Consider the following 20,751-nt stretch of genomic DNA (forward strand, 5'->3'; position numbering starts at 1 on the left):
TTAACCTAATGGTAGGCCCCGGGGCTGAGGGAGGTGTTGTAGGCCCCCCTGTCCCATCCTTCAAAATTACCAAGCCTCATTATAAAATATAATATCTTGGTAATCTACAACAGCGAGTAGATTGTAACCAAGATGGATGGAAGTTTGACTTCATGATAAAAATTATTGTCACCAACCATCAACTGTCAGGAAAAACAATTATTTAACAGCAGCAACAGATCAAACTATAAAGCCTGAGAACCCATGCACCTGCACATAGGCGTAAACTCAACCCCCCCCAGCTCACACAAACACACACAGCACCATGGACAGTGACATGGAGATAAAGTGCTTCTCCTGTATGGCTTTCAATGGGGAGGAACTTTACAAAGCGCTCTTCTATACAGCCCTCTGGCGATACATAGCACAGAATGAAAGTCAGCGGGTCCAGATGTGGAATATCTGGTGTGGGGTCCACACTGAAAGCAAAATACTTTGCAACTTTCACTTGACTGATATTTTCATCCAGCACCTTCTGTGCCATCAGCTGTATGAATTCCTCACACACATTTAGAGAAAGGTTGGATGGAGTTCCTCTGTCAGTGTTTCCATATTTTTCAAAATGAGCCTTTAAAAAAGGATCAAACTGGCTGATCAGTTCCATACTGCCCAAATCATTTCCATAGTTGGTGTCTCCAAACCTGTGGCTATCACTCTTGAAAGTTAGCCCACGCTCAGCTAAATACTTCACAACAGCAACAACCCTCTGTAGAACCTGTGTCCAATACTCACACTCCTCATCCAACTGTTTTTGTGGTTCTGAGTCCACTGTCCCACGGCCAGCTGCTTGATTGATATAAGTGATCATGGCCTTTCTGTGGGTGTCACCAGTTTCGTGTTCTGCTGTGCGATCACCTGCATGTTTCCAATCTGAATATCCCCCATTAGCAAATACCGACTTTTCATTTTTCTCACCAAATATCTTGCATGCAAAACAAAACACACTGCCTGCTGATGGTGAATAACAGCCATTCTCTACTAACACACTCTCCATTATTTAATTTGCGGCTGAAATGAGTTCTAGAACAATCCCGTCTCTGATGCTTGTATACACGCTCTGATGCACACTGTGTCTGGATTTTGGCTCGCCTCTGGTCCCATTTTCACCCAGTATGCGTGTACCTGTTGCTGGTCAAAGTTGTTTCCCCAACGACCCGGGTCACTCCTGAAAGGCTCATCTGGCTCTCCTCCCCCGCCCTGATGCTTCTGTCTCCCCCTCCTTCTCCCCCTCTGTGGCTGTTAACTCCACCTGCATGGGCCCTGGCTCAGCTGCCTCCTCCACTGGTTTCATTTGGGGCCTTCTCCGCTGTCATGTGAGGTTGATTTAAAGAACCCTGTCAGCTTTGGCATGGTCTTTAATAATTCTGACTCTCGATCATGCTTTTCTCGTGCCAGTTTTCTTTCATGGGCACCGCTCTCAAATTTCTTCTTCCCCGACATTTTGTAACTGAACTGACCTCTTGACACATGGGGGCGGGGCTGGTGAAGTGGAGGCACTAAGGATGGCCCACGGTGGTTGATTTAACTGGTTGAGGCGGTAACTTTATGGAAAGATTCCGGTCAGAGAATCTGAGTCCAGAGGAGGTGTCTTTAAGGTCCTTTATTGAAGAAGTTGCGATTGAGAGTGTGACATATAAGGTATGATGACCTGTGTGTGGGTGTGTGTGTGTGTGTGTGGTCTGAAACAAGAAACAATTAAAGGAAAAAAATGAGTACCTAGACTCAAATATCTTACATAGATTGCATCAGATTATCACATGCACCACACATACATTAATTGGAAAAAAGAAGGCACTACACAGGACTAATTAAGAGTAAATATCAAATCTAAACACGTTTTGTAACTTAAATGGGCTTAATTGGTTAACAGGAAATGAGGGAGGTTCATTGCTATCAATTTAACATCAGAACACAAAATATATAAACACAAATTGCACCTACAGAACAACTAAAGGTCACACTTACTTAATGATCATTCACGCACGGACACACAATTAGGAATATAGGATTTAGTCCTTAATTGGTCCTAAGCGCTGCTCCTCTTGCTGCCGTGCTCTCTACTCTGAGGTGATGCAACACTGGAGCATGACAATAACGAAACCTGACACCAGGGGGAGCACTACTCAGCTTGGCTTTCTAACAGCTGGGCTTACCAACTGGGATCAATATGCAGCTTCAGACGTGCGTGCAGTACGTATAAAGAGATAGACAGGAAAACTGACAAATTACAAATCGATGTTAGTTTTTATGCTTATGGAGTACGTAAAAATGATAGGCCCCTTAAGTCAGTAGGCCCCTGGGCTTCAGCCCCGGTTAGCCCGTGCATTAAGGCGGCGTTGCATACACTACTGGTCAAAAGTTTTAGAACACCCCAATTTTTCCAGTTTTGTCTTGAAATTCAAGCAGTTCCAGTCCAATGAACAGCTTGAAATGGTACAAAGGTAAGCGGTGAACTGCCGGATGTAAAAAAAAAAAAAAAAAAAAAAAAAAAAAAAAAAAAAAGGTAAAGTTAAACAAAACTGACGAATAATGTACATTTCAGAATTATAGAAAAAGGCGAACAAGAAATGGGTTAACAACTTAAAGCAGTTCTGCAGCAGTGGAGGTTGATTAAGCCTGGAAAGTTGGTGCTACCAGTTCCTCCAGGTGTCCCAGTGTTTGTGAATTCCTTCAACCCCCTGTGTCTGAATAAAAGTAGTGTTGAACACACTTTGGTACCATACCGTTGGAGCAGTATTTGAACAGTATTGGACTGCAGAAAGTAGTGTGTTACTGTAAAAATGGAAAAGAGGAAAAGGCAATTAACCATAGAAGAGAGCCAGAGCATCAGAACACTGAAAAATGTAAGTGTGTCCTCCAGAGAAATGTCCAAGAAAGTCCAGGTGTCAGTCAGTCCAGTTTCCTTCACCGTCCAAAGGCACTCAGAAACTGGACTGGAAATGCAGACAGGAAGAGGTCTGGAAGAAGCAAAGACACAACAGAAGCAGAAGACAAGTTTAGGACAGAAAACAGCTGGAGTGAGAGGAGACTGACAGGACAACAGCTGAAAGCACAGCTCAATAGTGGTCGGAGTAAACAAGTCTCATTTTCAGCTGAAGAGAAGACTTCCAGTTGCAGGTTATACAAGACATAGCATACAAGAGGAAGTAGTCTGACATTCATTTATAACAGGGAGAAAATTAGAGCAGTGCATTTACTGTCACCTCCTACAATACTGGAACAAACACTGGGTTTTCTGTCGTCTGAGGCTGAAAGATTCAATGTGCTTTTTTCCCCTCACAGTTCTTGAACAATGTATTTGTTGTTCGTATAATAATGTCTTTATTTGTTGTTTCTGTTTTTTATGTGCATCTTTTTTTCATCATTGAATCTATAATTTTTAATTGTTTAACTGTAGTTTTATATGGTTCCATGTTCAGTCCTTTTCCCCCCATTATTATTATCATTATTATTATTATTATTATTATTAATTTATTATTGTATTAGTGAGCTTATTGTGAGTGTGATACATCTAAAAGGGTTCAGTGAATCCATTTTAACCTGCTGTTCTAAAGCATTGGTGATCACATCAAAATCAAAAATATATTTAGTTTCTTGTACTAAATCAAATGGACCTGGAATGTCTCTGGTTTTAATTACTTTTGTATATTTGTGGATGTAATGTGGTTCACTGGTTTGGCAGAAATAGGATTTCCTACATTAAGAATGTTATTAAACGCTTCACAGATCCGTTTTCCAGTATGAGGCTCCACACTGGTTAGAATTTTGAGTGATCATATTATCGACCAATCAGATGTCTGTGTGTAGGGACAGGACCGTCACCGTGTCATCGTGCACTTTGACCTTAAACTTTTGGCGGGCGAACTATGGAACTAGCTAGGCCTATAGAAAACAGGATGGCCGCCACAATTAAAGTGACTACAGGTGCTGTTGGAAGATGGGTTTTTGTGTGTGTGTGTGTGTGTGTGTGTGTGTGTGTGTGTGTGTGTGTGTGTGTGTGTGAAATAAGGAGATGAAGACCTACACCTGAGGTGGATTTTACCAGAACAATCTGTGGTTTTTGGGACACTTCAGAGCAGCCACAGTCAGGATGAATTGCTAACAGCTAGCTTAGCGCTTAGCGGACTAGTATTTTTTTGCTAGCCGGTTTTAGTGGCAGTGAAGGCGGTTCTGACCTCATTTATGGAACTTTCCAGACTAACTAATGGATCTAAATTAAGTAATTTTTATTTATAGAGCACTTTTCACAGACAGAGTCACAAAGTGCTTTATCAAATCAAATTTACAGAAACCCAACAGAATCCTTCAGGAGCAAACATTTGTGACTGGTGACAGCAGAAACCTGGAGCAGACCCAGACTCCTGAGGGATGGCTGTCTGCCTTGACCAGTTGGGGTTAAAGAGAGAGAGTAAAGGAGGAGAAAAGAATGAGCGATAGAGATATACAGAGACTGACTTTTCTAGTAAAATGGCAGTAATACGCTACTGTGCAGTAAAACAACCACTGCAGCATCATCAGGATTTACTTTATATCACTATGTAGCAGATTAGAACCAAACAGGACGGTTCAAGTGTAGTCACAGTATTATTTATGCACCGCCTTCAGTTCAATGAGAAAAACACAACCAGAAAAAAATGAGCCACATTCTTCACTAAACCAACAAGACTCCAGCCTGGATACCAAACATTTTAGGTATCACCTCATTTAATATTCTTAAAATACTTTGGCACCTTCAGAAACTGTCATCACAGACACTTCCACAAACAATCATCACATAACACTGGCTAAACCTCACATGAGGTAAACAGGAAAAAATACAGTTTTAAACAGAGTAAAAGCAGGCACTCACCCATCATTTATAAAGGAAATCCACTCTTGTATGTTCCCAGGTGAAATCCAGATGTCTGTTCACTGCTGCAGTAAGGTCATGTTGTTGAACCAAAGATCTGTCACATAAATATGTTGTAGGATGTATTTGGCTAATGATAGTAAAGTTCTGTTCTTGTCTCCTAAATGAGTGAGGTCAGAGGTCAAAGGGGTTGAGAAAGTCCTGAGGATGGATGGAGGTAAATTAATAAGGCTTAAATAAAGTAATAATAGACTAATATTATGATTTGATTTTTATGGAACTAGGTCAGACCTCAGACAAAGTAAGTTTTCTCCTTATATTTGTATCTGAAAAATATATTAATGTAATGTAAAAGGGAAACTGTTTGTTGACATGCTGGCACATGTGAGTTAGAGTCTTTGAAATAGTTGTCAAATACTGTAAAACTGCCACCACAATGCAGGGAATAAAACATGCCTTTTAGGACTATTTTATTACATTATCTATCATTATGTCACAGATAATAGTGTTTTAATGTAGGAATGATCAGAATTGCTGTTTTGGGCAACATACTGTCATAAGCCCTGTTTACATGGGATTAGTTTTACCTGTGAACCTCTGCTAATTTGTAGTAATTATGGAGGTCATCTGTGATCTTAATCCCATGTGAATCTGCCTCGTCTGTGATTTCTAAAGTAAAAATGCCACAGCAAAACCACACATTTTATCAAACTCAGCCGTTCTTTGATATTATTCTAGACATCTCTGTAAATTCTAGGGATTTGCAACTTTTTTTTGTTAATTTCTCTTCCATTTATTTAGTCTATTCCCTGGTTGAAGTCTATGCAGGTTGTGCTGATGATGATAAATTAAATTTTTGAGAGTGTTTTGGGTGTAAATTCAGGAATTTCATGTCATGATATAGCTAACAGGATGTTCACTGAGAGAGTAAAAGTTAATGTTTCCGAGGATGGACTTCTCAAAAGGTGATGAGACTGTTCCCTACATTAAAGTGGAGGACAATATGAAACCCATCCTGTGTTATGTTTAGACTCTGAGTCATGCAGTACTAATTAATTTTAATTTTTGCTACTTTGTTTTTGGCTTCTGGCACTCTGGTTCTGTGGTGTTATGCAACTTCTCACCCATTATTAATTACTGGTATTGACATGAAAGGTTGTTGTGCAGAAAACGACATCTTTCATTGTGTATTATCCAGTATTACTTCATCCAGACACACTGGTACGTCACTCATCAGTCAGTGACACGCCTCTGTTGCTGTTTCTTATGAGGTAGTGGGACTGGGTTTAAGTCATGCAATGAACAAACCTGTGTTTAGTTTTATATGGAATACAACCTCAATAATGACAAAATTGGCTTGTGATTCACTTTACCCAGAACCGTTCAGCCATAGCTTTAATGACTGAAAACTTTGGACTGGTGACCTATTAATATTCACCCTCCAAAAATACCCTGTTCACTTACACACTGAGCGCTGTTGGTGCTGGACATTCACTCAGACATGTATGATGGTGACTGGTGACCTGTGGTGGGATTTTCCACTGAATGGCTCTGGATCAAATGTAGGACCAGGTTCAGGTCCAGGTTCTGTGGGGGGTCTGTGGGTGGTCTTCCAGAGAGGGGCTCTCTCCTCTCTGTCCTCACTCTGATCCATTCGGCTGAATCCACACTGATTCATCCTTTACATCAGTGGTCCCCAACCCCCGTCCCCGGACTGGTACCGGTTCCTTGGATCATTTGGTACGGGGCCGCAAAGAAAAAAAATTGTGGTTAATATTAAAGTAATTTTTTCCATTAGTCTTGTGGAGATTTTATCTTGTAAAGCGTCCTTCTTCCATTTCCAACTTCATATCTTTGTGTGGCTGGGTTTTCCATGATGAGTAGACTGGATATACAGAACACAATTGGAGTGTGTGTCTTCCATCACCCCCAGATGGGACCGTCTAGTTGCAGGGAAACAAGTCCAGGGTTCCGACTGATTCTGCATCAGGGTGAGTTGATATTATACTGTAGAATCATTGTAATTACCTGATATACAGTGTAAGTGTTCAGATCACATGCTCTGAACTGACAACATCATTGGTGGGCGGGGTTACAGACCCAAGCGGGAACAGTAAAAGATATGAACCGCCATTTGAAAAACTACAACCAGCAGATTTTTAGGGTGTATTCACACCTACCACGTTTGGTCCGTTTAAAACGGACCAGAGTTCGTTTCCCCAGAAAGTCCGGACTTTTTTTTTAGGTGTGAATACAAACATGCAAACTCTGATTCGAACCAAACAAGCGGACCGAGACCACCTAGAAGCTTCCAAACAAACTCTGGGCTGGTTCACTTCTGGTGTGAATATAACCAACCTCGAACCGAATCAAACCAAGGAATCTTGCGCCTTTTTGTACTTGACGAGCCACCGTAGCCACTGGAAGTCGCCGAGGTTTACAGGTGTTCAGAGCTAATAGTAGCAGCTATGAGCTGTGAACAGACGTGGAGCAATGAGGAAATTGAATCTGCCATTGACATTTGGTCAGATGCACGTATTATGAAACTGGCTCCAACTGAGCTTTTCTTGAGTGTTAACATTATTTTCATAAATTTGTGTCTGTAAAAATACAATTTATATTCTGAAAATGATAACTGTTTGTAGGAGCACCACGCCTATTTTCATCAACACCGGCCGTCTCTGATTCACCCCGCCCCCGACTTTTCTGTCCAATGCTAGCACAGTTCGTCACATGCGTGCTTCTGTTCACGCATTTTGGTCCACTAGCAAAAAGTGCAATGTGAATGCGATCCGACCCAAATAAAAAAAATAAAGTCCGCACTTTATCCGGATCAAATAAGCGGGCCAAAGGACTTTTCAGGTGTGAATACACCTTTAGTTTAGTTTTTAGAGAAAGAGTTAGGGTGTATTCACACCAGGAAAGTCCGATAGTTCACTTGCTTTGGTCCGGACCAAATGTGTTTTTTCTTTTTTTTTTTTTTTTTGGTGCGGTTCCTTTTCACATTGTACATTTTTGTAAGCGGACCAAAATCTGTAAACAAAACCACGTGTGCTGAGGTCGTTCAGCTACCGGACAGAAATGAGCAGTGTCGATTACAAAGCGCGAAGTCCAAAGTGGCATGAGAGGATCATGGAAATTTTGCGTGCAGTTTTTGTGATCCTCATAGCGATATGGTTTTTACAGATCCAGACATTTGCACAAATGTTTCAGCAGCAAGAGCGGTTGATGCAACGTCAGGTTTACAACACTGTACGATTAATTTCTCTACGACGACGACACAGGGCAAGACGGCTATGGAGGACAGCGCTCATGTGTGCACAGCATGTTGTGACTGTCGCTCTTCTCCACGCAAGACGTAACAGGTATGTAGTATATCAAAAGACTGCTCTCCAAAAGCATTGGTGCTCTTTACTGCTTACCTATGTGTATCTGTCCTATACCACCGTTCAGTTTAGCGAGGGACATAATTCCTTAACGCAGGTAACGTTTGCTGGGGGTGATGAAGTCGTTTATTATTTTTCTTTTCCAGCACAACAGGCAAATCTAACCGGAGTTCTGAAAATGAAATGTCTGCATGTTACCGCTTTGCGTAAACACTGAATCCAACCCATACCCGCAATGAAGCTCAATTACCGGGAACAGAAACCAAAATGATACTGCCTTTCTACAGTGACAATATGAACTAATGATGCACCATTTGCACAATAGTAAAAATACCAAATATCAAAAATACCCTCAGGAAAAAGTAGTATAGAGTACTGCAAGAATCTTATTGTATTTTGGAATATTTTATTCTCGTAATATTATAGAAATACTACAAATACTGTAATCTTATATTTTTGAACATTTTACTATGGCAATATGAGATTGTACTACAGGACCACTACAGGGAGAAAAACATTATAGAAGTATTATACAGGGATGGTAGCAGTACTATAGAATACCATAGAGGTATTATGTAACTATTACACATACTATACAAATCTTATAGGATTCCTATAGGTCCTTTTTCATTAGGTTATGTCTTGTGTTTTAAATCAAATCAGAAAATTAACCAAATACAATTGGCTCTTTCAGCTATTTACATATTAAATCACATAACATTTACATCTATGTCATTCTCAAAGTGTTTTCATATTCTACAGCCTGCCAGGAAATAATTAATCTTTATAATTCATGCCATTATCTGTACTGTGGAGTATTGAATACTTAAAACATAGACTACCACTGCTTTTGGTTGTGATAATTGTCATGACATCTGATCTGTGTTTCTCTGTTCTTAGGAGAATCTGGGTCATTCCACGCTCCCAGGATTGGTGGCATCTCCTCATTAACAACTGGACCGACAGAGAGTTTTTGTTCAATCTTCGGATGAGAAGAGGAACATTTCAGTACCTCTGTGGTATGCTCCGACCCCTCTTGACCCGCCAGCATACCAGGTACAGAAGGCCTCTCTCTGTGGAGATTCGAGTCGCTGTCTGTCTGTGGAGGCTAGCGACGAACCTGGAATATAGGTCGATCTCCCACCTCTTTGGTGTTGGCATCTCCACCTGCTGCCTCATCACACAGGAGGTCATTACAGCCATCAACACAATCCTAAAACCTATGTACCTAAAAATACCCAGTCCTGCCGATTTCAAAACAATCATTCAAGCCTTCCGAGACAAATGGAGATTCCCCCAGGTAGCTGGTGCTATTGATGGCACCCACATTCCAATCAAGGCACCTCGGGACACACCAGCCGACTACTATAACAGGAAAGGCCAGTATTCGGTTATTCTACAGGCTGTAGTCCACCACAACATGAAATTCTGGGATGTTAATATTGGACAGCCAGGACGAGTACACGATGCTCGGGTTCTTGCCCTTTCGTCCCTTTTTGACCGCATGCAGAGAAACTCCCTGTTACCCCCATGGACGGAATGTTTTGAGGATGTAAACGTGCCTCTTGTCATTTTAGGAGATGCAGCCTACCCCTTGCTCCCCTGGCTCATGAAGCCATTCCCGGAAAGCAGAGGAGTGCCTCCTGACCAGATCAACTTCAATCACCGCCTGAGCCAGGCAAGAATGGTCGTCGAGAGGGCCTTTGGACAGCTCAAGGGTCGCTGGTGATGCCTCCTTAAGCTGCAAGACTCTCACATTTCTCTGGTCAGTCAGGTCACATCAGCATGTTGTGTGTTACACAATTTTTGTGAAGACCAGAATGAAGAGTACTGTGAGGAGGAGGACTATGAAGAGGATGGAGGTGGAGTGAATGTGAATGAGGGACAGAAGCTCTTGCAGGCCGGACCCCAGAGGGCTGAGGAAATACGAAATGCTCTGTGTGCATACTTTTCAAAGATGTAATTTCAGTTCAGTTTTGTTTTGATGTATTAAGTGAGGCAAACAAAGCCATGTTTTATAATAATAATAATAATAATAATGGATTGGATTTATACAGCGCCTTTCTAGACACCCAAAGCGCTTTACATTATTGACCCATTATTCATTCACGCTCACATTCTCCCTCTGGTGGTGGTAAACTACATCTGTAGCCACAGCTGCCCTGGGGCAGACTGACAGAAGCGTGGCTGCCATTTTGCGCCTACGGCCCCTCCGACCACCACCGAACATTCATACACCAGTGTGGGTGGCACTGGAGGCAAGGAGGGTGAAGTGTCTTGCCCAAGGACACAACGGACTGACTAGGACAGAGCGGGATTCGAACCGCCAACCCTTCGGTTATTGGACGACCCACTCTACCAACTGAGCCATGGCTCAATTTTAATGTGCTTCACAGTTTTATCCAGCCATCCATCCATCCATTTTCTTCCGCTTATCCGGGGCTGGGTCGCGGGGGCAACAGTCTAAGCCGGGATGCCCAGACTTCCCTCTCCCTAGACACCTCCTCCAGCTCTTCCGGGGGGACCCCGAGGCGTTCCCAGGCCAGCCGAGAGACATCGTCTCTCCAACGTGTCCTGGGTCTTCCCCGAGGTCTCCTCCCGGTGGGACATGCCCGGAACACCTCCCCAGGGAGGCGTCCAGGAGGCATCCGAAACAGATGCCCGAGCCACCTCAGCTGGCATTGTGGATTGGGTGGCAGTCAACGGCAGGGAGCCCGACAACCCGATCCCCGGACACAGAGTCTTCACAGTTTTATTGCTGAAGAAATAGTGTTCTTTAGAATTAACATAGTGAACTTTTTTTTCTTCTTGTACTAATTCCCATATCAGGGGAAGAATGGTTGATAAGTAAAGCTTTTAAATGCATACAGAATGTTTCTTTTTTCCAAGTAAAACACAAGTACAACACATTACTTCAGATAAACCGCCAGACAATCAACTGACAGTCAGTTATGAACTACAAAATACAACAGGTGGGTTGCAAATAAACAATGAACAGCCAGTCAATGTCACTGGGAGATATAACAGGTGAATTGCAGCATTACAAGTCATACAAATCTTGACTGGAATTGACTTGGTGAAGGATATCTGACATAGGAAGGGAATCATTTGCCTTTGCTCCAGTTGTAGGTGGCTGCATAGGCTGCAGCTGTGTTTGGGCTCTGGATGACTGAGGCATGGACCAGATGGTGGTAGGGGTTGACCCCACTGGAGCTGCAGGGTTAGGCGCCCAGTAAGTTGCAGGTGGGTGTTGTGGTTGAGCAGAAGATATATTGGAAAAAGCACTCAGCAACAGATGAAACATGTTAGTATTTTCCTGTAGTTGGGCTTGCATGATTTCAAAACGCCTCTCTCCTCCCTCTTGTTGTGCCCTGAGTGTAATGGGACTAGTACAAAGGCTGAACCCAAATGCAAGACCAGAACACAGATGACCAATTGAGAGTGTTTATTAAACACAATCACAGTAGGAAAAACACAGCACAAAATAGTTAACATGTCTGTGAAGGCGTGTGATTCTGGACTCTTCGTCCGGGCTGTGAGTGGGGAATATGGATGGTCAGCACGGCCGAGCCGGAGGATTCCCGTCAACACCCCGACTAGGGCAAAACAGAGGATAGTCAAAAAACAAGCCAGGTCATACACAGGAGGGCAATTCAGGAGGCAACAGGACATGAGGGAAAGGCTACTCACGGTCAAGGTCCAGGCGAGGGTCGAAACACAAGGTAACACGTTGGAGGCTGAGGTAGTCAGGGAATAGGCAGAATCAGAAGTCGATGTACGAACCAGGTCAGTACCGGACGAGCAGGCAGACGAGGGACAGGCAGAATCGGTGGTCGGAAGGCAAAACGGGTCAAAACGGGCAGACAGACTGACAGGTATCCAAAAACGCTGGTAAGTGAGCACACAAAGGTAGAACACAAACTGGCAAAGGAACAGGGGAAAACACAGGGTTTAAATACACAAGAGGGAGGGAAGACAATTGGACACAGGTGGAGATAATCAGGGAGGAGTCAGGTAATCAGGAGCAGGTGAAACAATCAAGGAGGGGAAGTAAAGACACCAGACATGACACAAGAGGGAAACTTAACAAAATAAAACAGGAAATGACAGAGAAAACAGAAAAGACAGACACAGTCTGGGAGCAGCCACTGAGCATATTCTCCATGAAGGTGTTTTCTTGTATTTGGCGATTATGCTCTGCATGAATCATTTCCTGTAGCTGGTTGTGTTGCTGCTCCATGAAAGCCTGCAACCCAACATCAGACAGTGAAGTTTCAGCCTTGCGCTTCCTTCCCAAGTGCTTTCTGGATTTAGCCCCTGGAATGGCCAGCTTTGGCGGGGTAGCATCACTGTCAATGTCTGAGGATGGCATCCCCTGCTCTTCTGTCAGAAAAAAACGCAAGTTAACAATTCTAAAAAGTCAGCTCATGAGACAACATGTTGCAGAATGTTACATTTATATATATATATATATATATATATATATATATATATATATATATATATATATATAAGACGTTTACATTTGAGTCATCAGGAAGGTACACACTTTTAAACCTATACTGATTAGCTTTTAAATAAATATAGTCAGTCAGAAGTCAGTTTTAATTCACTCAGGCCAGTCCACTAAGAATAGGTCTATGCTGGTGGATAGCTGGACAGGTACATTATTTGACTACTGTCATGTAACTGTAATATAAATAAAAAATCATACTACATACATGTATTGTAGTGGGAAAAACACCAAGGAACATTGAAGTAATAGTAGGCCTAGTAGAAGTGTTTTAGTTATTAATAAGTTATTCACTCACCATTTCCATCATCAACCTGAACATGGTGGGACAGGCCGCTGCTTGCAGGTGATGGGGTCCCTTGACTAGCATCACATGTGTCGTCGTCTATCGGGCTGTGCGACTCAACAATATCCATTGGCGATACTGTTGGTCTTGAACCCAAGATATTGTCGAGTTCATCGAAGTACGGGAATTTTTCTTTTGCTTCGCCAGAACTTCCACTCTTGGCGAGAGCATCTCTCACCTTCATATATGTCTGGCAAAGTTTCTTGACTTTGACCCGGCATTGTTCGGGGGAACGCACAAACCCTCTTGCCTTCATTCTCTCGCTGAACAAGCCGAAAACGTTGGCGTTTTTATGTGTCCTTTCAAGTAGTTGTGTTACATGGACATCTGCCCAGATGTCCAAAAGGCAGCGTGTCTCATCCAAACTCCAAGTTAGACCACGGCTCATTTCTAGCTAGGTAGCCTAGTCTCACTGTGGTGGTTTTCTGGTCTCTGGTAAAACTCTGTTTCCCATAATGCTTGACACACGATGGGAGCTAGTTAGGTACAAAAAAACCAACTGTGCCGGATTGGGTCCGGGCTGCTTTCACACCTCAAACGAACCGCACCAGGGTTCGTATGGAACCGCACCGAGACCACCTCTTCAACTGGGTCTCGGTTCGCTTGTTTGATCCGGAACAGAGTTCGGTGGTTTTTATTCACACCAGCCCAAAATGTCCGAACCAAGGGAGCAAACGAACTCTGGTCCGTTTTAAACGGACCAAACAAGGCAGGTGTGAATACACCCTTAGACATGACCGGACCCTGGACCAGCTTCTAAACAAACTGAAAAAGTTAAAGATGGACTACAGGGACCAGAAAAGACAACTTGGATGCAGTGTCCAACTCAAACAGAGGCAAACTGTACTGGTAAATATTGTTTCTCAAACGCATGGTTAATGGCTCACAGAAAGACGACTTCAAAGATTAAAGTGAGCTACAAACGTTATGGACATTAAAACGCTAGCTACTGGTATGCTAAGTACAAGCTAACAATACATTTCCGTGCTTTCTCTGAAACGCTGTTTCCTCGGTGGGTTCACAAAAGTCAGAATTGAACCAACTCGGTAACCGTGTTCCATTAAACAGAGTTATTGTCCACATTGGGGAGAACATGTCCAATTAATGCACAGTTTCTTTGTTTTGTTCTTTACAGTTGTTACCCATGGATGAGGAGGCAGACACAGCAACAGCACCTGGATTTACTTCCCTTTTGCAAAGTTTTAAAGTATTTTTTTTATTTGAGCCTTTTTTTTTTTTTTACTTCAGTGTGAATAAATCCATTTAAAATGCATGAAGTTCATTTTGTCTGTGTTTTCTTTGCCTCATATAAACTTGGGTAACAATACTGCTCTGTGGATCTCACTAATTATGTTTACAGACTATCCTTACATTATGTTTCTCTGTATATAATATAGAAACCCACATATTTATGTTTATCACACATGCCACAGGGTGAATATTTGTGTTTTTCGTCCATTTTTCAGACTCACTGGGGAGTCTGTCTGAACCACAAAGTGTTAGGACTAAACAACTGCAGCAACAAATCTGATCCTACATGTAATCAGCAGATAAGACAATGATGAACATCAGATGTGGTGCATTGAACTATCTGACAGGAAAAAAGTGTGAAGCTCAAAACCTTTAATATCAGCTGATAAAAGTAAAAGTCACTGATGAGTGTTCTGTTAATGTTCAAAAAAACAAAAGGTTCAGTTCAGATGCTTTTATTTGTCATTTTACACAGTCCATAAAATTGACTTATGTGTGAGTTTGATCTTTAACAGCAGTAATTCCTCCTCATATGTGGCAGACACAGCAGGAGTTTTGGATCTAATCTACAGACATGGATTGAAAATGCACAGACTGAGTGGATGTGTTTGAACAGGATGACGGCGCCCTCTTGTGTTCAGCTGCTGAAGTGTCCATGAAGGAAGACTCACACACAACACATTTAGAAAGAGATGAAAAGAAAATCAACTATTAAAGATAAATCACTGCTTCAGCCGATATAATGACGATCACACGTTTCTGAACAGACCTCCAACTGTTCAGAAGAAAAAAAACAACAAAGATCAGCTGTTTATCAAAGACTGAAAACAACTAAACACATTTAGGAAATGATTGAACAGAATGACTTCAACCTCTGAATCCACAGAATGACAGTTACTGCTGCACAAAACACTGTTTCCTCAAAGACAGAGATTTTACAGCAGACTTTACAGGATTCTTCAATGTTTCCAGCAGTTTTGGAACAAAAGCAACGAGTAAAAAATATGATCAGAATAAAGTCCAATGTGTAAAAATCAAGACGTTTCAGATGACTGGTTCCATGTGATGTTCTGGTGCATCAGTCTGCTAAACTCCTCCCTGAACTCTGCTTCTGTTTCCTTTCACTTTCCTGCTCCTTGGTCTTTGCTCCAGGTCTGTGCATCTGAAGGAACAGTTCACCTGTTGAACCCTTTCATGCTCTTTGTTTTCGGGGCTCACTGTGCCTCTGGACTTCAGCTCCACTTTGAACCCTTCAAACCCACCGATCGGTGTTACTTTAACCCGTTTCCGGTGAACGGGACCGGAGCGGGATCTGTCACCGAGGCCTGTTGGAACTGGGTCCGACTCAGAGGAGCTGGTTCTGGACCGGAACCTCCGTCTGTCTGTGTGTGTGTGTCCGGTAAGAGCTGGTCTCACATGGTCCAACTGAGACAAAGGTTTGGTTCGGAAGGTCCTGGATCTGACGAACCGACACCGTTTAAACTGCGTCATAGAACCGGAAGTGTGTTTGTGTGAGAGAGTGTGTGTGTGTGTGTGTGTGTGGGGGGGGGGGGGGTTTCGAACCCGAACCAGGTCTCACTCTTGGACCAAGACGTACGATCATGAAATATCAAATAATAACTTTTAGAGAATAAATCCAGGTCGCGTGTACACCCCATTCAGAAGTCCTAATAGAATCGCGATGCGTTCAAGGTCCGTGGGAATTCCTATATAACTATCATGTTTGTCCTGAAACATTTAATATTAAATCTACGACTTCTTACCAAGAAAAGCTCAAACTAAACCGGAAATTCAGTTTATTTCTTTAGTTTTTCATAAATCTGTGTAAAACTTCTCTGTAAAGGAACAGTTCCCATCAAACCAATAAGCAGGAACATGTGATTGTGTTTTTCATGGTGATAATGACTGTACAGGTGAACCCTTCTGCATCCCTGGACATTTACTGCCCTCTGGAGACCCCCCCCCCCCCTACTAAAAATGAGCATTAAAAATAACTGATATTAAATCATCATACGTCTGTTTTTTCTGTATTAATCTCTCAAACCTCTTCAGTTTGACTCAAAACCAGGAAAAGGTCAATAATTTTCAGAATTTGAACCTGGAGGGTTACAGATGGACTCATCCTGGAGCCAATCACAGTGGGTTGAATGTGTCGTCTGGATGGGATTGGAGGATTTTCACTGAGATTCAGATGCTTTTAAGATCCAGAATGAATGTAAAGCAGATGTTGAACCTGCTCCAGAGGTCAGAGGTCACAGAGTTCAGTGGTGTTCAGTTGGTCACACTAACATTTAGTCTGATCCACCTGTGGGTTTGACACCAGGACTTAAGGTGAACAGAGTGGGAGGTAAAGCACCACCTGGATGTTCAGGTTCATGGTCAGGTTGATTTCCTCAGGGATGAGAGTTGATTCATCAGTGATTTTATACGTCTTACATATGAAGGTCCAAAACGATCCTAAATATATTAGTTTATATTAGTATGATGTTGTGTTTATGTGCATCTCATGTCTTTCCAGGTGAGACTCAGATGTATCCAGGAAACAGCTCAGTGTGACGAACACAAACCCTTTTCTGTTCCACGTCCACAGGTGAGTTTGATCTGTGACTCTTTGAATCCAATCAGGACGCTGTGATCTGAGTCTGTGACAATGAACTGATCTGGAAACACTTTACACATGTTTGTGATGTTTAAATCAGTTTGGATTCATGAAGTTGTTTTTATTGGACTGTGATTACTGTTGACCTTTGACCTTTCACATTCACAGTTTAGTCAATTATTGATGAACTAGAATCTGATCAGGTAATAAAGAGCTGCTGTTTAGGTCAAAGAAACCAACGTCAACGTCTTTCTGACCTTCCTCAGTTGTCGTCTACAGATTAAAGTCCAACACAACAGGACACTAACACTTCCTGTCAAACCTTTCAAAATAAAAGTAGATTGAGCTGCTGTTTATCATGTAAAGGATGAATCAGTGTGGATTCAGGTCTGGACTGATTGGTTTGTGTTCTGATGTGGATTCAGCAGAATGGATCAGAGTGAGGACAGAGAGGAGGGACCCCCTCCCTGGAAGACCACCCACAGACCCCCCACAGAAGCTGGACCTGGACCCAAACCTGGACCCGGCTGTGTGTCCATGAAGAGTGACACCTCCATGTTTGACCCCATGTGCTTTAAAACAGGACGTGTATCACAGACTCAGTAAGTGAACCTCAGATCTGGTCCAGATCCACCAACAGGGTTTTCAGCTCAGTCAGTCTGAGCTTGGCGTTCTATGTCCAAACTAAAGTTAGTCCTGTTGAACCATCGGTATCACATCGTTTTTATTCTTCAGTTCAATAAAAGACACAACAGGACACTAACACTTCGTGTGAAACCTTTCAAAATAAAAGCTGACACAACATTAACTATGTCATATACCAGGACTTTCTACTGCATCCGTGAGAATAATGGCAATATGTTCTGTAAGTAAAATCCATTTCTTCTTCTTCTTCTTCTTCTTCTTCTTCTTCTTCTTCTTCTTCTTCTTCTTCTTCTTATTATTATTATTATTATTATTATTATTATTATATCCCCAAAATGGAGTTTCAGGGATATAATGTCTTTACTCCAAACACCTCCACCTTCAGATCTCCTTGATGTTTTGTCGATAACTAGGACAGATTTGGTTGGATTTCTTCTCCTTGATAACCAACACAGTGGACCCCTAATGGAAGAACCCTATGGAGTTCAGCTTCTATGAGTATTATAAGTCATCCACATGGGGGCACTTTAGTTGAAATCAGTTTTTTGGACATACATCAGCAATAATAGGCCAGTTGAGATCAAATTTGGTTTACATTGAAGGTCTTCCAAATGTCCATGTTCTGTCTACCATCCAGAGTTCACATGGGGTAATTTTCATTCACTAGGTGGAGTTTTGTGGGAAAAATGGGTTCTCTGACCATTATTCTGACACTATCAGGTCCATGTAGCTCAAATTGAATTCATATAGATTGTCTAACACTTATCTTTCTTCATGCCACTACCTTGAGTTTATATGATGTCATATTACGTATGGGTGATAGGATTCCGATCAGAAAGGGGGAAATGGTGCAAAAATATCAGAGCCAGTCCAATATGAAGGGCTCCGATTTGGGCTTTGATAAACCTTTCGCTCTCAACCAATGGCTTTCGCTCCCAAGAAGTTCAATTATGGCTGCTACCCAATCAGTCGTAGAGAGGGGGTGGGTCTTGTGGAGACAAACTGGATCGGAGCCAACAACTTCAGAGTAGACAACTGTACGTGGTGACGGTCGTAGAGATGGAAGGCAAGTAGATGAAGACCAGTGAAGACGTCCTGCAGGTTCACAGGAGACTGAAAAATAAATGGCGTTGGGTGTGGATAGCGGAGGTGGGAATGGATGGAAAACCTTTGGGCAGTTGGTGCAAAAACTTAAGACAACCGTGTGTGTGTGCATCAGTCCTGCACCGAGTCAGGTACCCAACAGGTATCCCACAAAACATGCGGGGACGAGTAAAGATAAAGAATTTTCATGGGTACGGGCACATGTAAAACTAAATGAAATGCGGGCAGGTAGCGGGCAATGAAGTGAAGAAATGAAAGAAGATTCATGGATGAAAACTATCAGGACATTTAATGATGATGCTCATCTAATTTAACCGTGGTTGACCCACAGACAGTTTGTTTTATTTTGAAGTGAACTCCACCTCTGTTTACATCAACCCACAGATGGCATTGAGCAGCACATATTAGAGATTTAATGATGGCGTGTGTTTTAGCCAAAAATAAAGCCCTTAAAAGTGAGTTACCGTGTAGACAATGTGTTTAATCACGGGTCGGGTTGTGGGTCTAATGTACGCGGGTACAGGCGGGTTCAGAAAAGTGGACCTGTGTAGGACTCTGGCATGTGTCACAACATGTTACCAGGAGACAACCACCACATCATATATCCCATCTTCGATGAACGATAGTGTTGTCGAACATAAAATTTGCATCTGTTCGTTTTTATCAGAACATGTTTTGGCATTCACTGTGTCCCAGCCCACTGTGAACATCTGCACAAAATTAGCAGAAGACGAAACTGTGTTTTGTCATGGGTAGGGATGGGAATCAATAAGAATTTAACGATTCTGACTCCATTATCGATTTTGCTTATCAGTCTGATTCCTTATCGATTCTCTTATCGATTCTCATTGGGTGAGGGAATAAAAGAGTACAAACGGGTGTGTTTACATTAACTGTCTTTTATATTTCCATCGTGGCACAAAAAATATAACATATACAGTACGTACAAACAATAATAACAGATGACGCCGGGCCCGGTGTGTGTGTGTGTGTGTGTGTGTGTGTGTGTGTGTGTGTGGGGGTGGGGGGTGGGGGTGGGGGGGTACAGTGAAAGTGAAACTAGAGACGCTTTACTAATTCCTCTATTGCCACATTTCCACTACATGGAACCGGTTCAACTTGGCCTGTCTCCCGTTGTTGTGCACCTCACTTCCTTTCTCCTACCTTTGGAAACTTGTATTTGAGGGGTTACGACGTTTATTGCCCGCACTGGAACTGGGCCCGAATAACAGCCTGGAGTTCACTCTGCCACTAGATTCCCAAGCGCCGCTAAGTAGCGAATCAAATACGTGACATTCCTGTAAATGAATCACATGCTGTGGACAAATGTTTGAGCAGATTGGAGTGATTCCACCCTTAAGAAGAAATGGAAGCTTTGCAAGTGTTACAAGAGGACCTGGTGTCATCTTTTTAGACTGTTCCTTTCTGCCTCAATGCCATGTAGGCTACGTTCTGACCAAAACAATGCAGCATACGCATAATGTCATCGTGCGCAATAAAAGCGGAATCGATAAGCAGAACCGTTAAGCAGGCAAACGATTCCAAGGAATCCAGCTACTGGGATCCAGTTCTCAAAAAGAACTGGTTCTTAATTCCCATCCCTAATCATGGGTCACTCTCCCAACAGGCATCCAGTGTTTTTATTAGACATGGCATCGCACCCCAGTTTAAGAAACAGGGGGCAGATAAGCTGCACAACTGCCCCTTCTAATGAAATATTAATGAAGCCACATGAAGCTGGTCTGACACATTTAAAAATGTGTTCATTTAGTTCAGAGTGATTCTAGATCTAGAGTTAGTTGTCCAATGTGAATTAAACAACAGTGAAAAACTCAGATTATATGTATTAATGTTGTTTTGGCCCCTCCCTCTTATATATGGGGCAGTGAAGGCCAAACCAAGCCTTATTCCATCAGCGTCTAAAGCTCATCCTTCCTAATGCAGATCCACTGGTGGATTCAGGAGCACAATTACAATGGATTTGAACATTACTTAAACCAGTAGTTTCCATCTGAAATT

General features: G+C 42.4%; 1 protein-coding gene and 1 long non-coding RNA gene across 2 annotated transcripts in view; one reads left to right on the forward strand and one right to left on the reverse strand.

The window, feature by feature from the left end:
- The window catches only part of LOC115429303 (NLR family CARD domain-containing protein 3-like), a 46,805-nt gene that overhangs the window by 16,283 nt on the left and 9,771 nt on the right, over nucleotides 1-20,751 (forward strand). The window contains exons 4-5 of the mRNA XM_030148629.1: nucleotides 2,219-2,220; nucleotides 17,483-17,585. Coding sequence (XP_030004489.1) covers nucleotides 2,219-2,220; nucleotides 17,483-17,585 — 105 coding nt within the window. The remainder of the gene's footprint in view (nucleotides 1-2,218; nucleotides 2,221-17,482; nucleotides 17,586-20,751) is intronic.
- LOC115429329 (uncharacterized) lies at nucleotides 1,191-20,602 on the reverse strand. The gene is made up of 3 exons (XR_003936769.1): nucleotides 20,480-20,602; nucleotides 17,744-17,748; nucleotides 1,191-1,201 (listed from the first exon to the last, which is right to left on the reverse strand). It is a non-coding gene; the product is annotated as an uncharacterized LOC115429329 (long non-coding RNA).

The sequence above is a fragment of the Sphaeramia orbicularis genome, chromosome 12 (assembly GCF_902148855.1).
Source record: "Sphaeramia orbicularis chromosome 12, fSphaOr1.1, whole genome shotgun sequence".
NCBI classification, from domain to species: Eukaryota; Metazoa; Chordata; class Actinopteri; order Kurtiformes; family Apogonidae; genus Sphaeramia; species Sphaeramia orbicularis.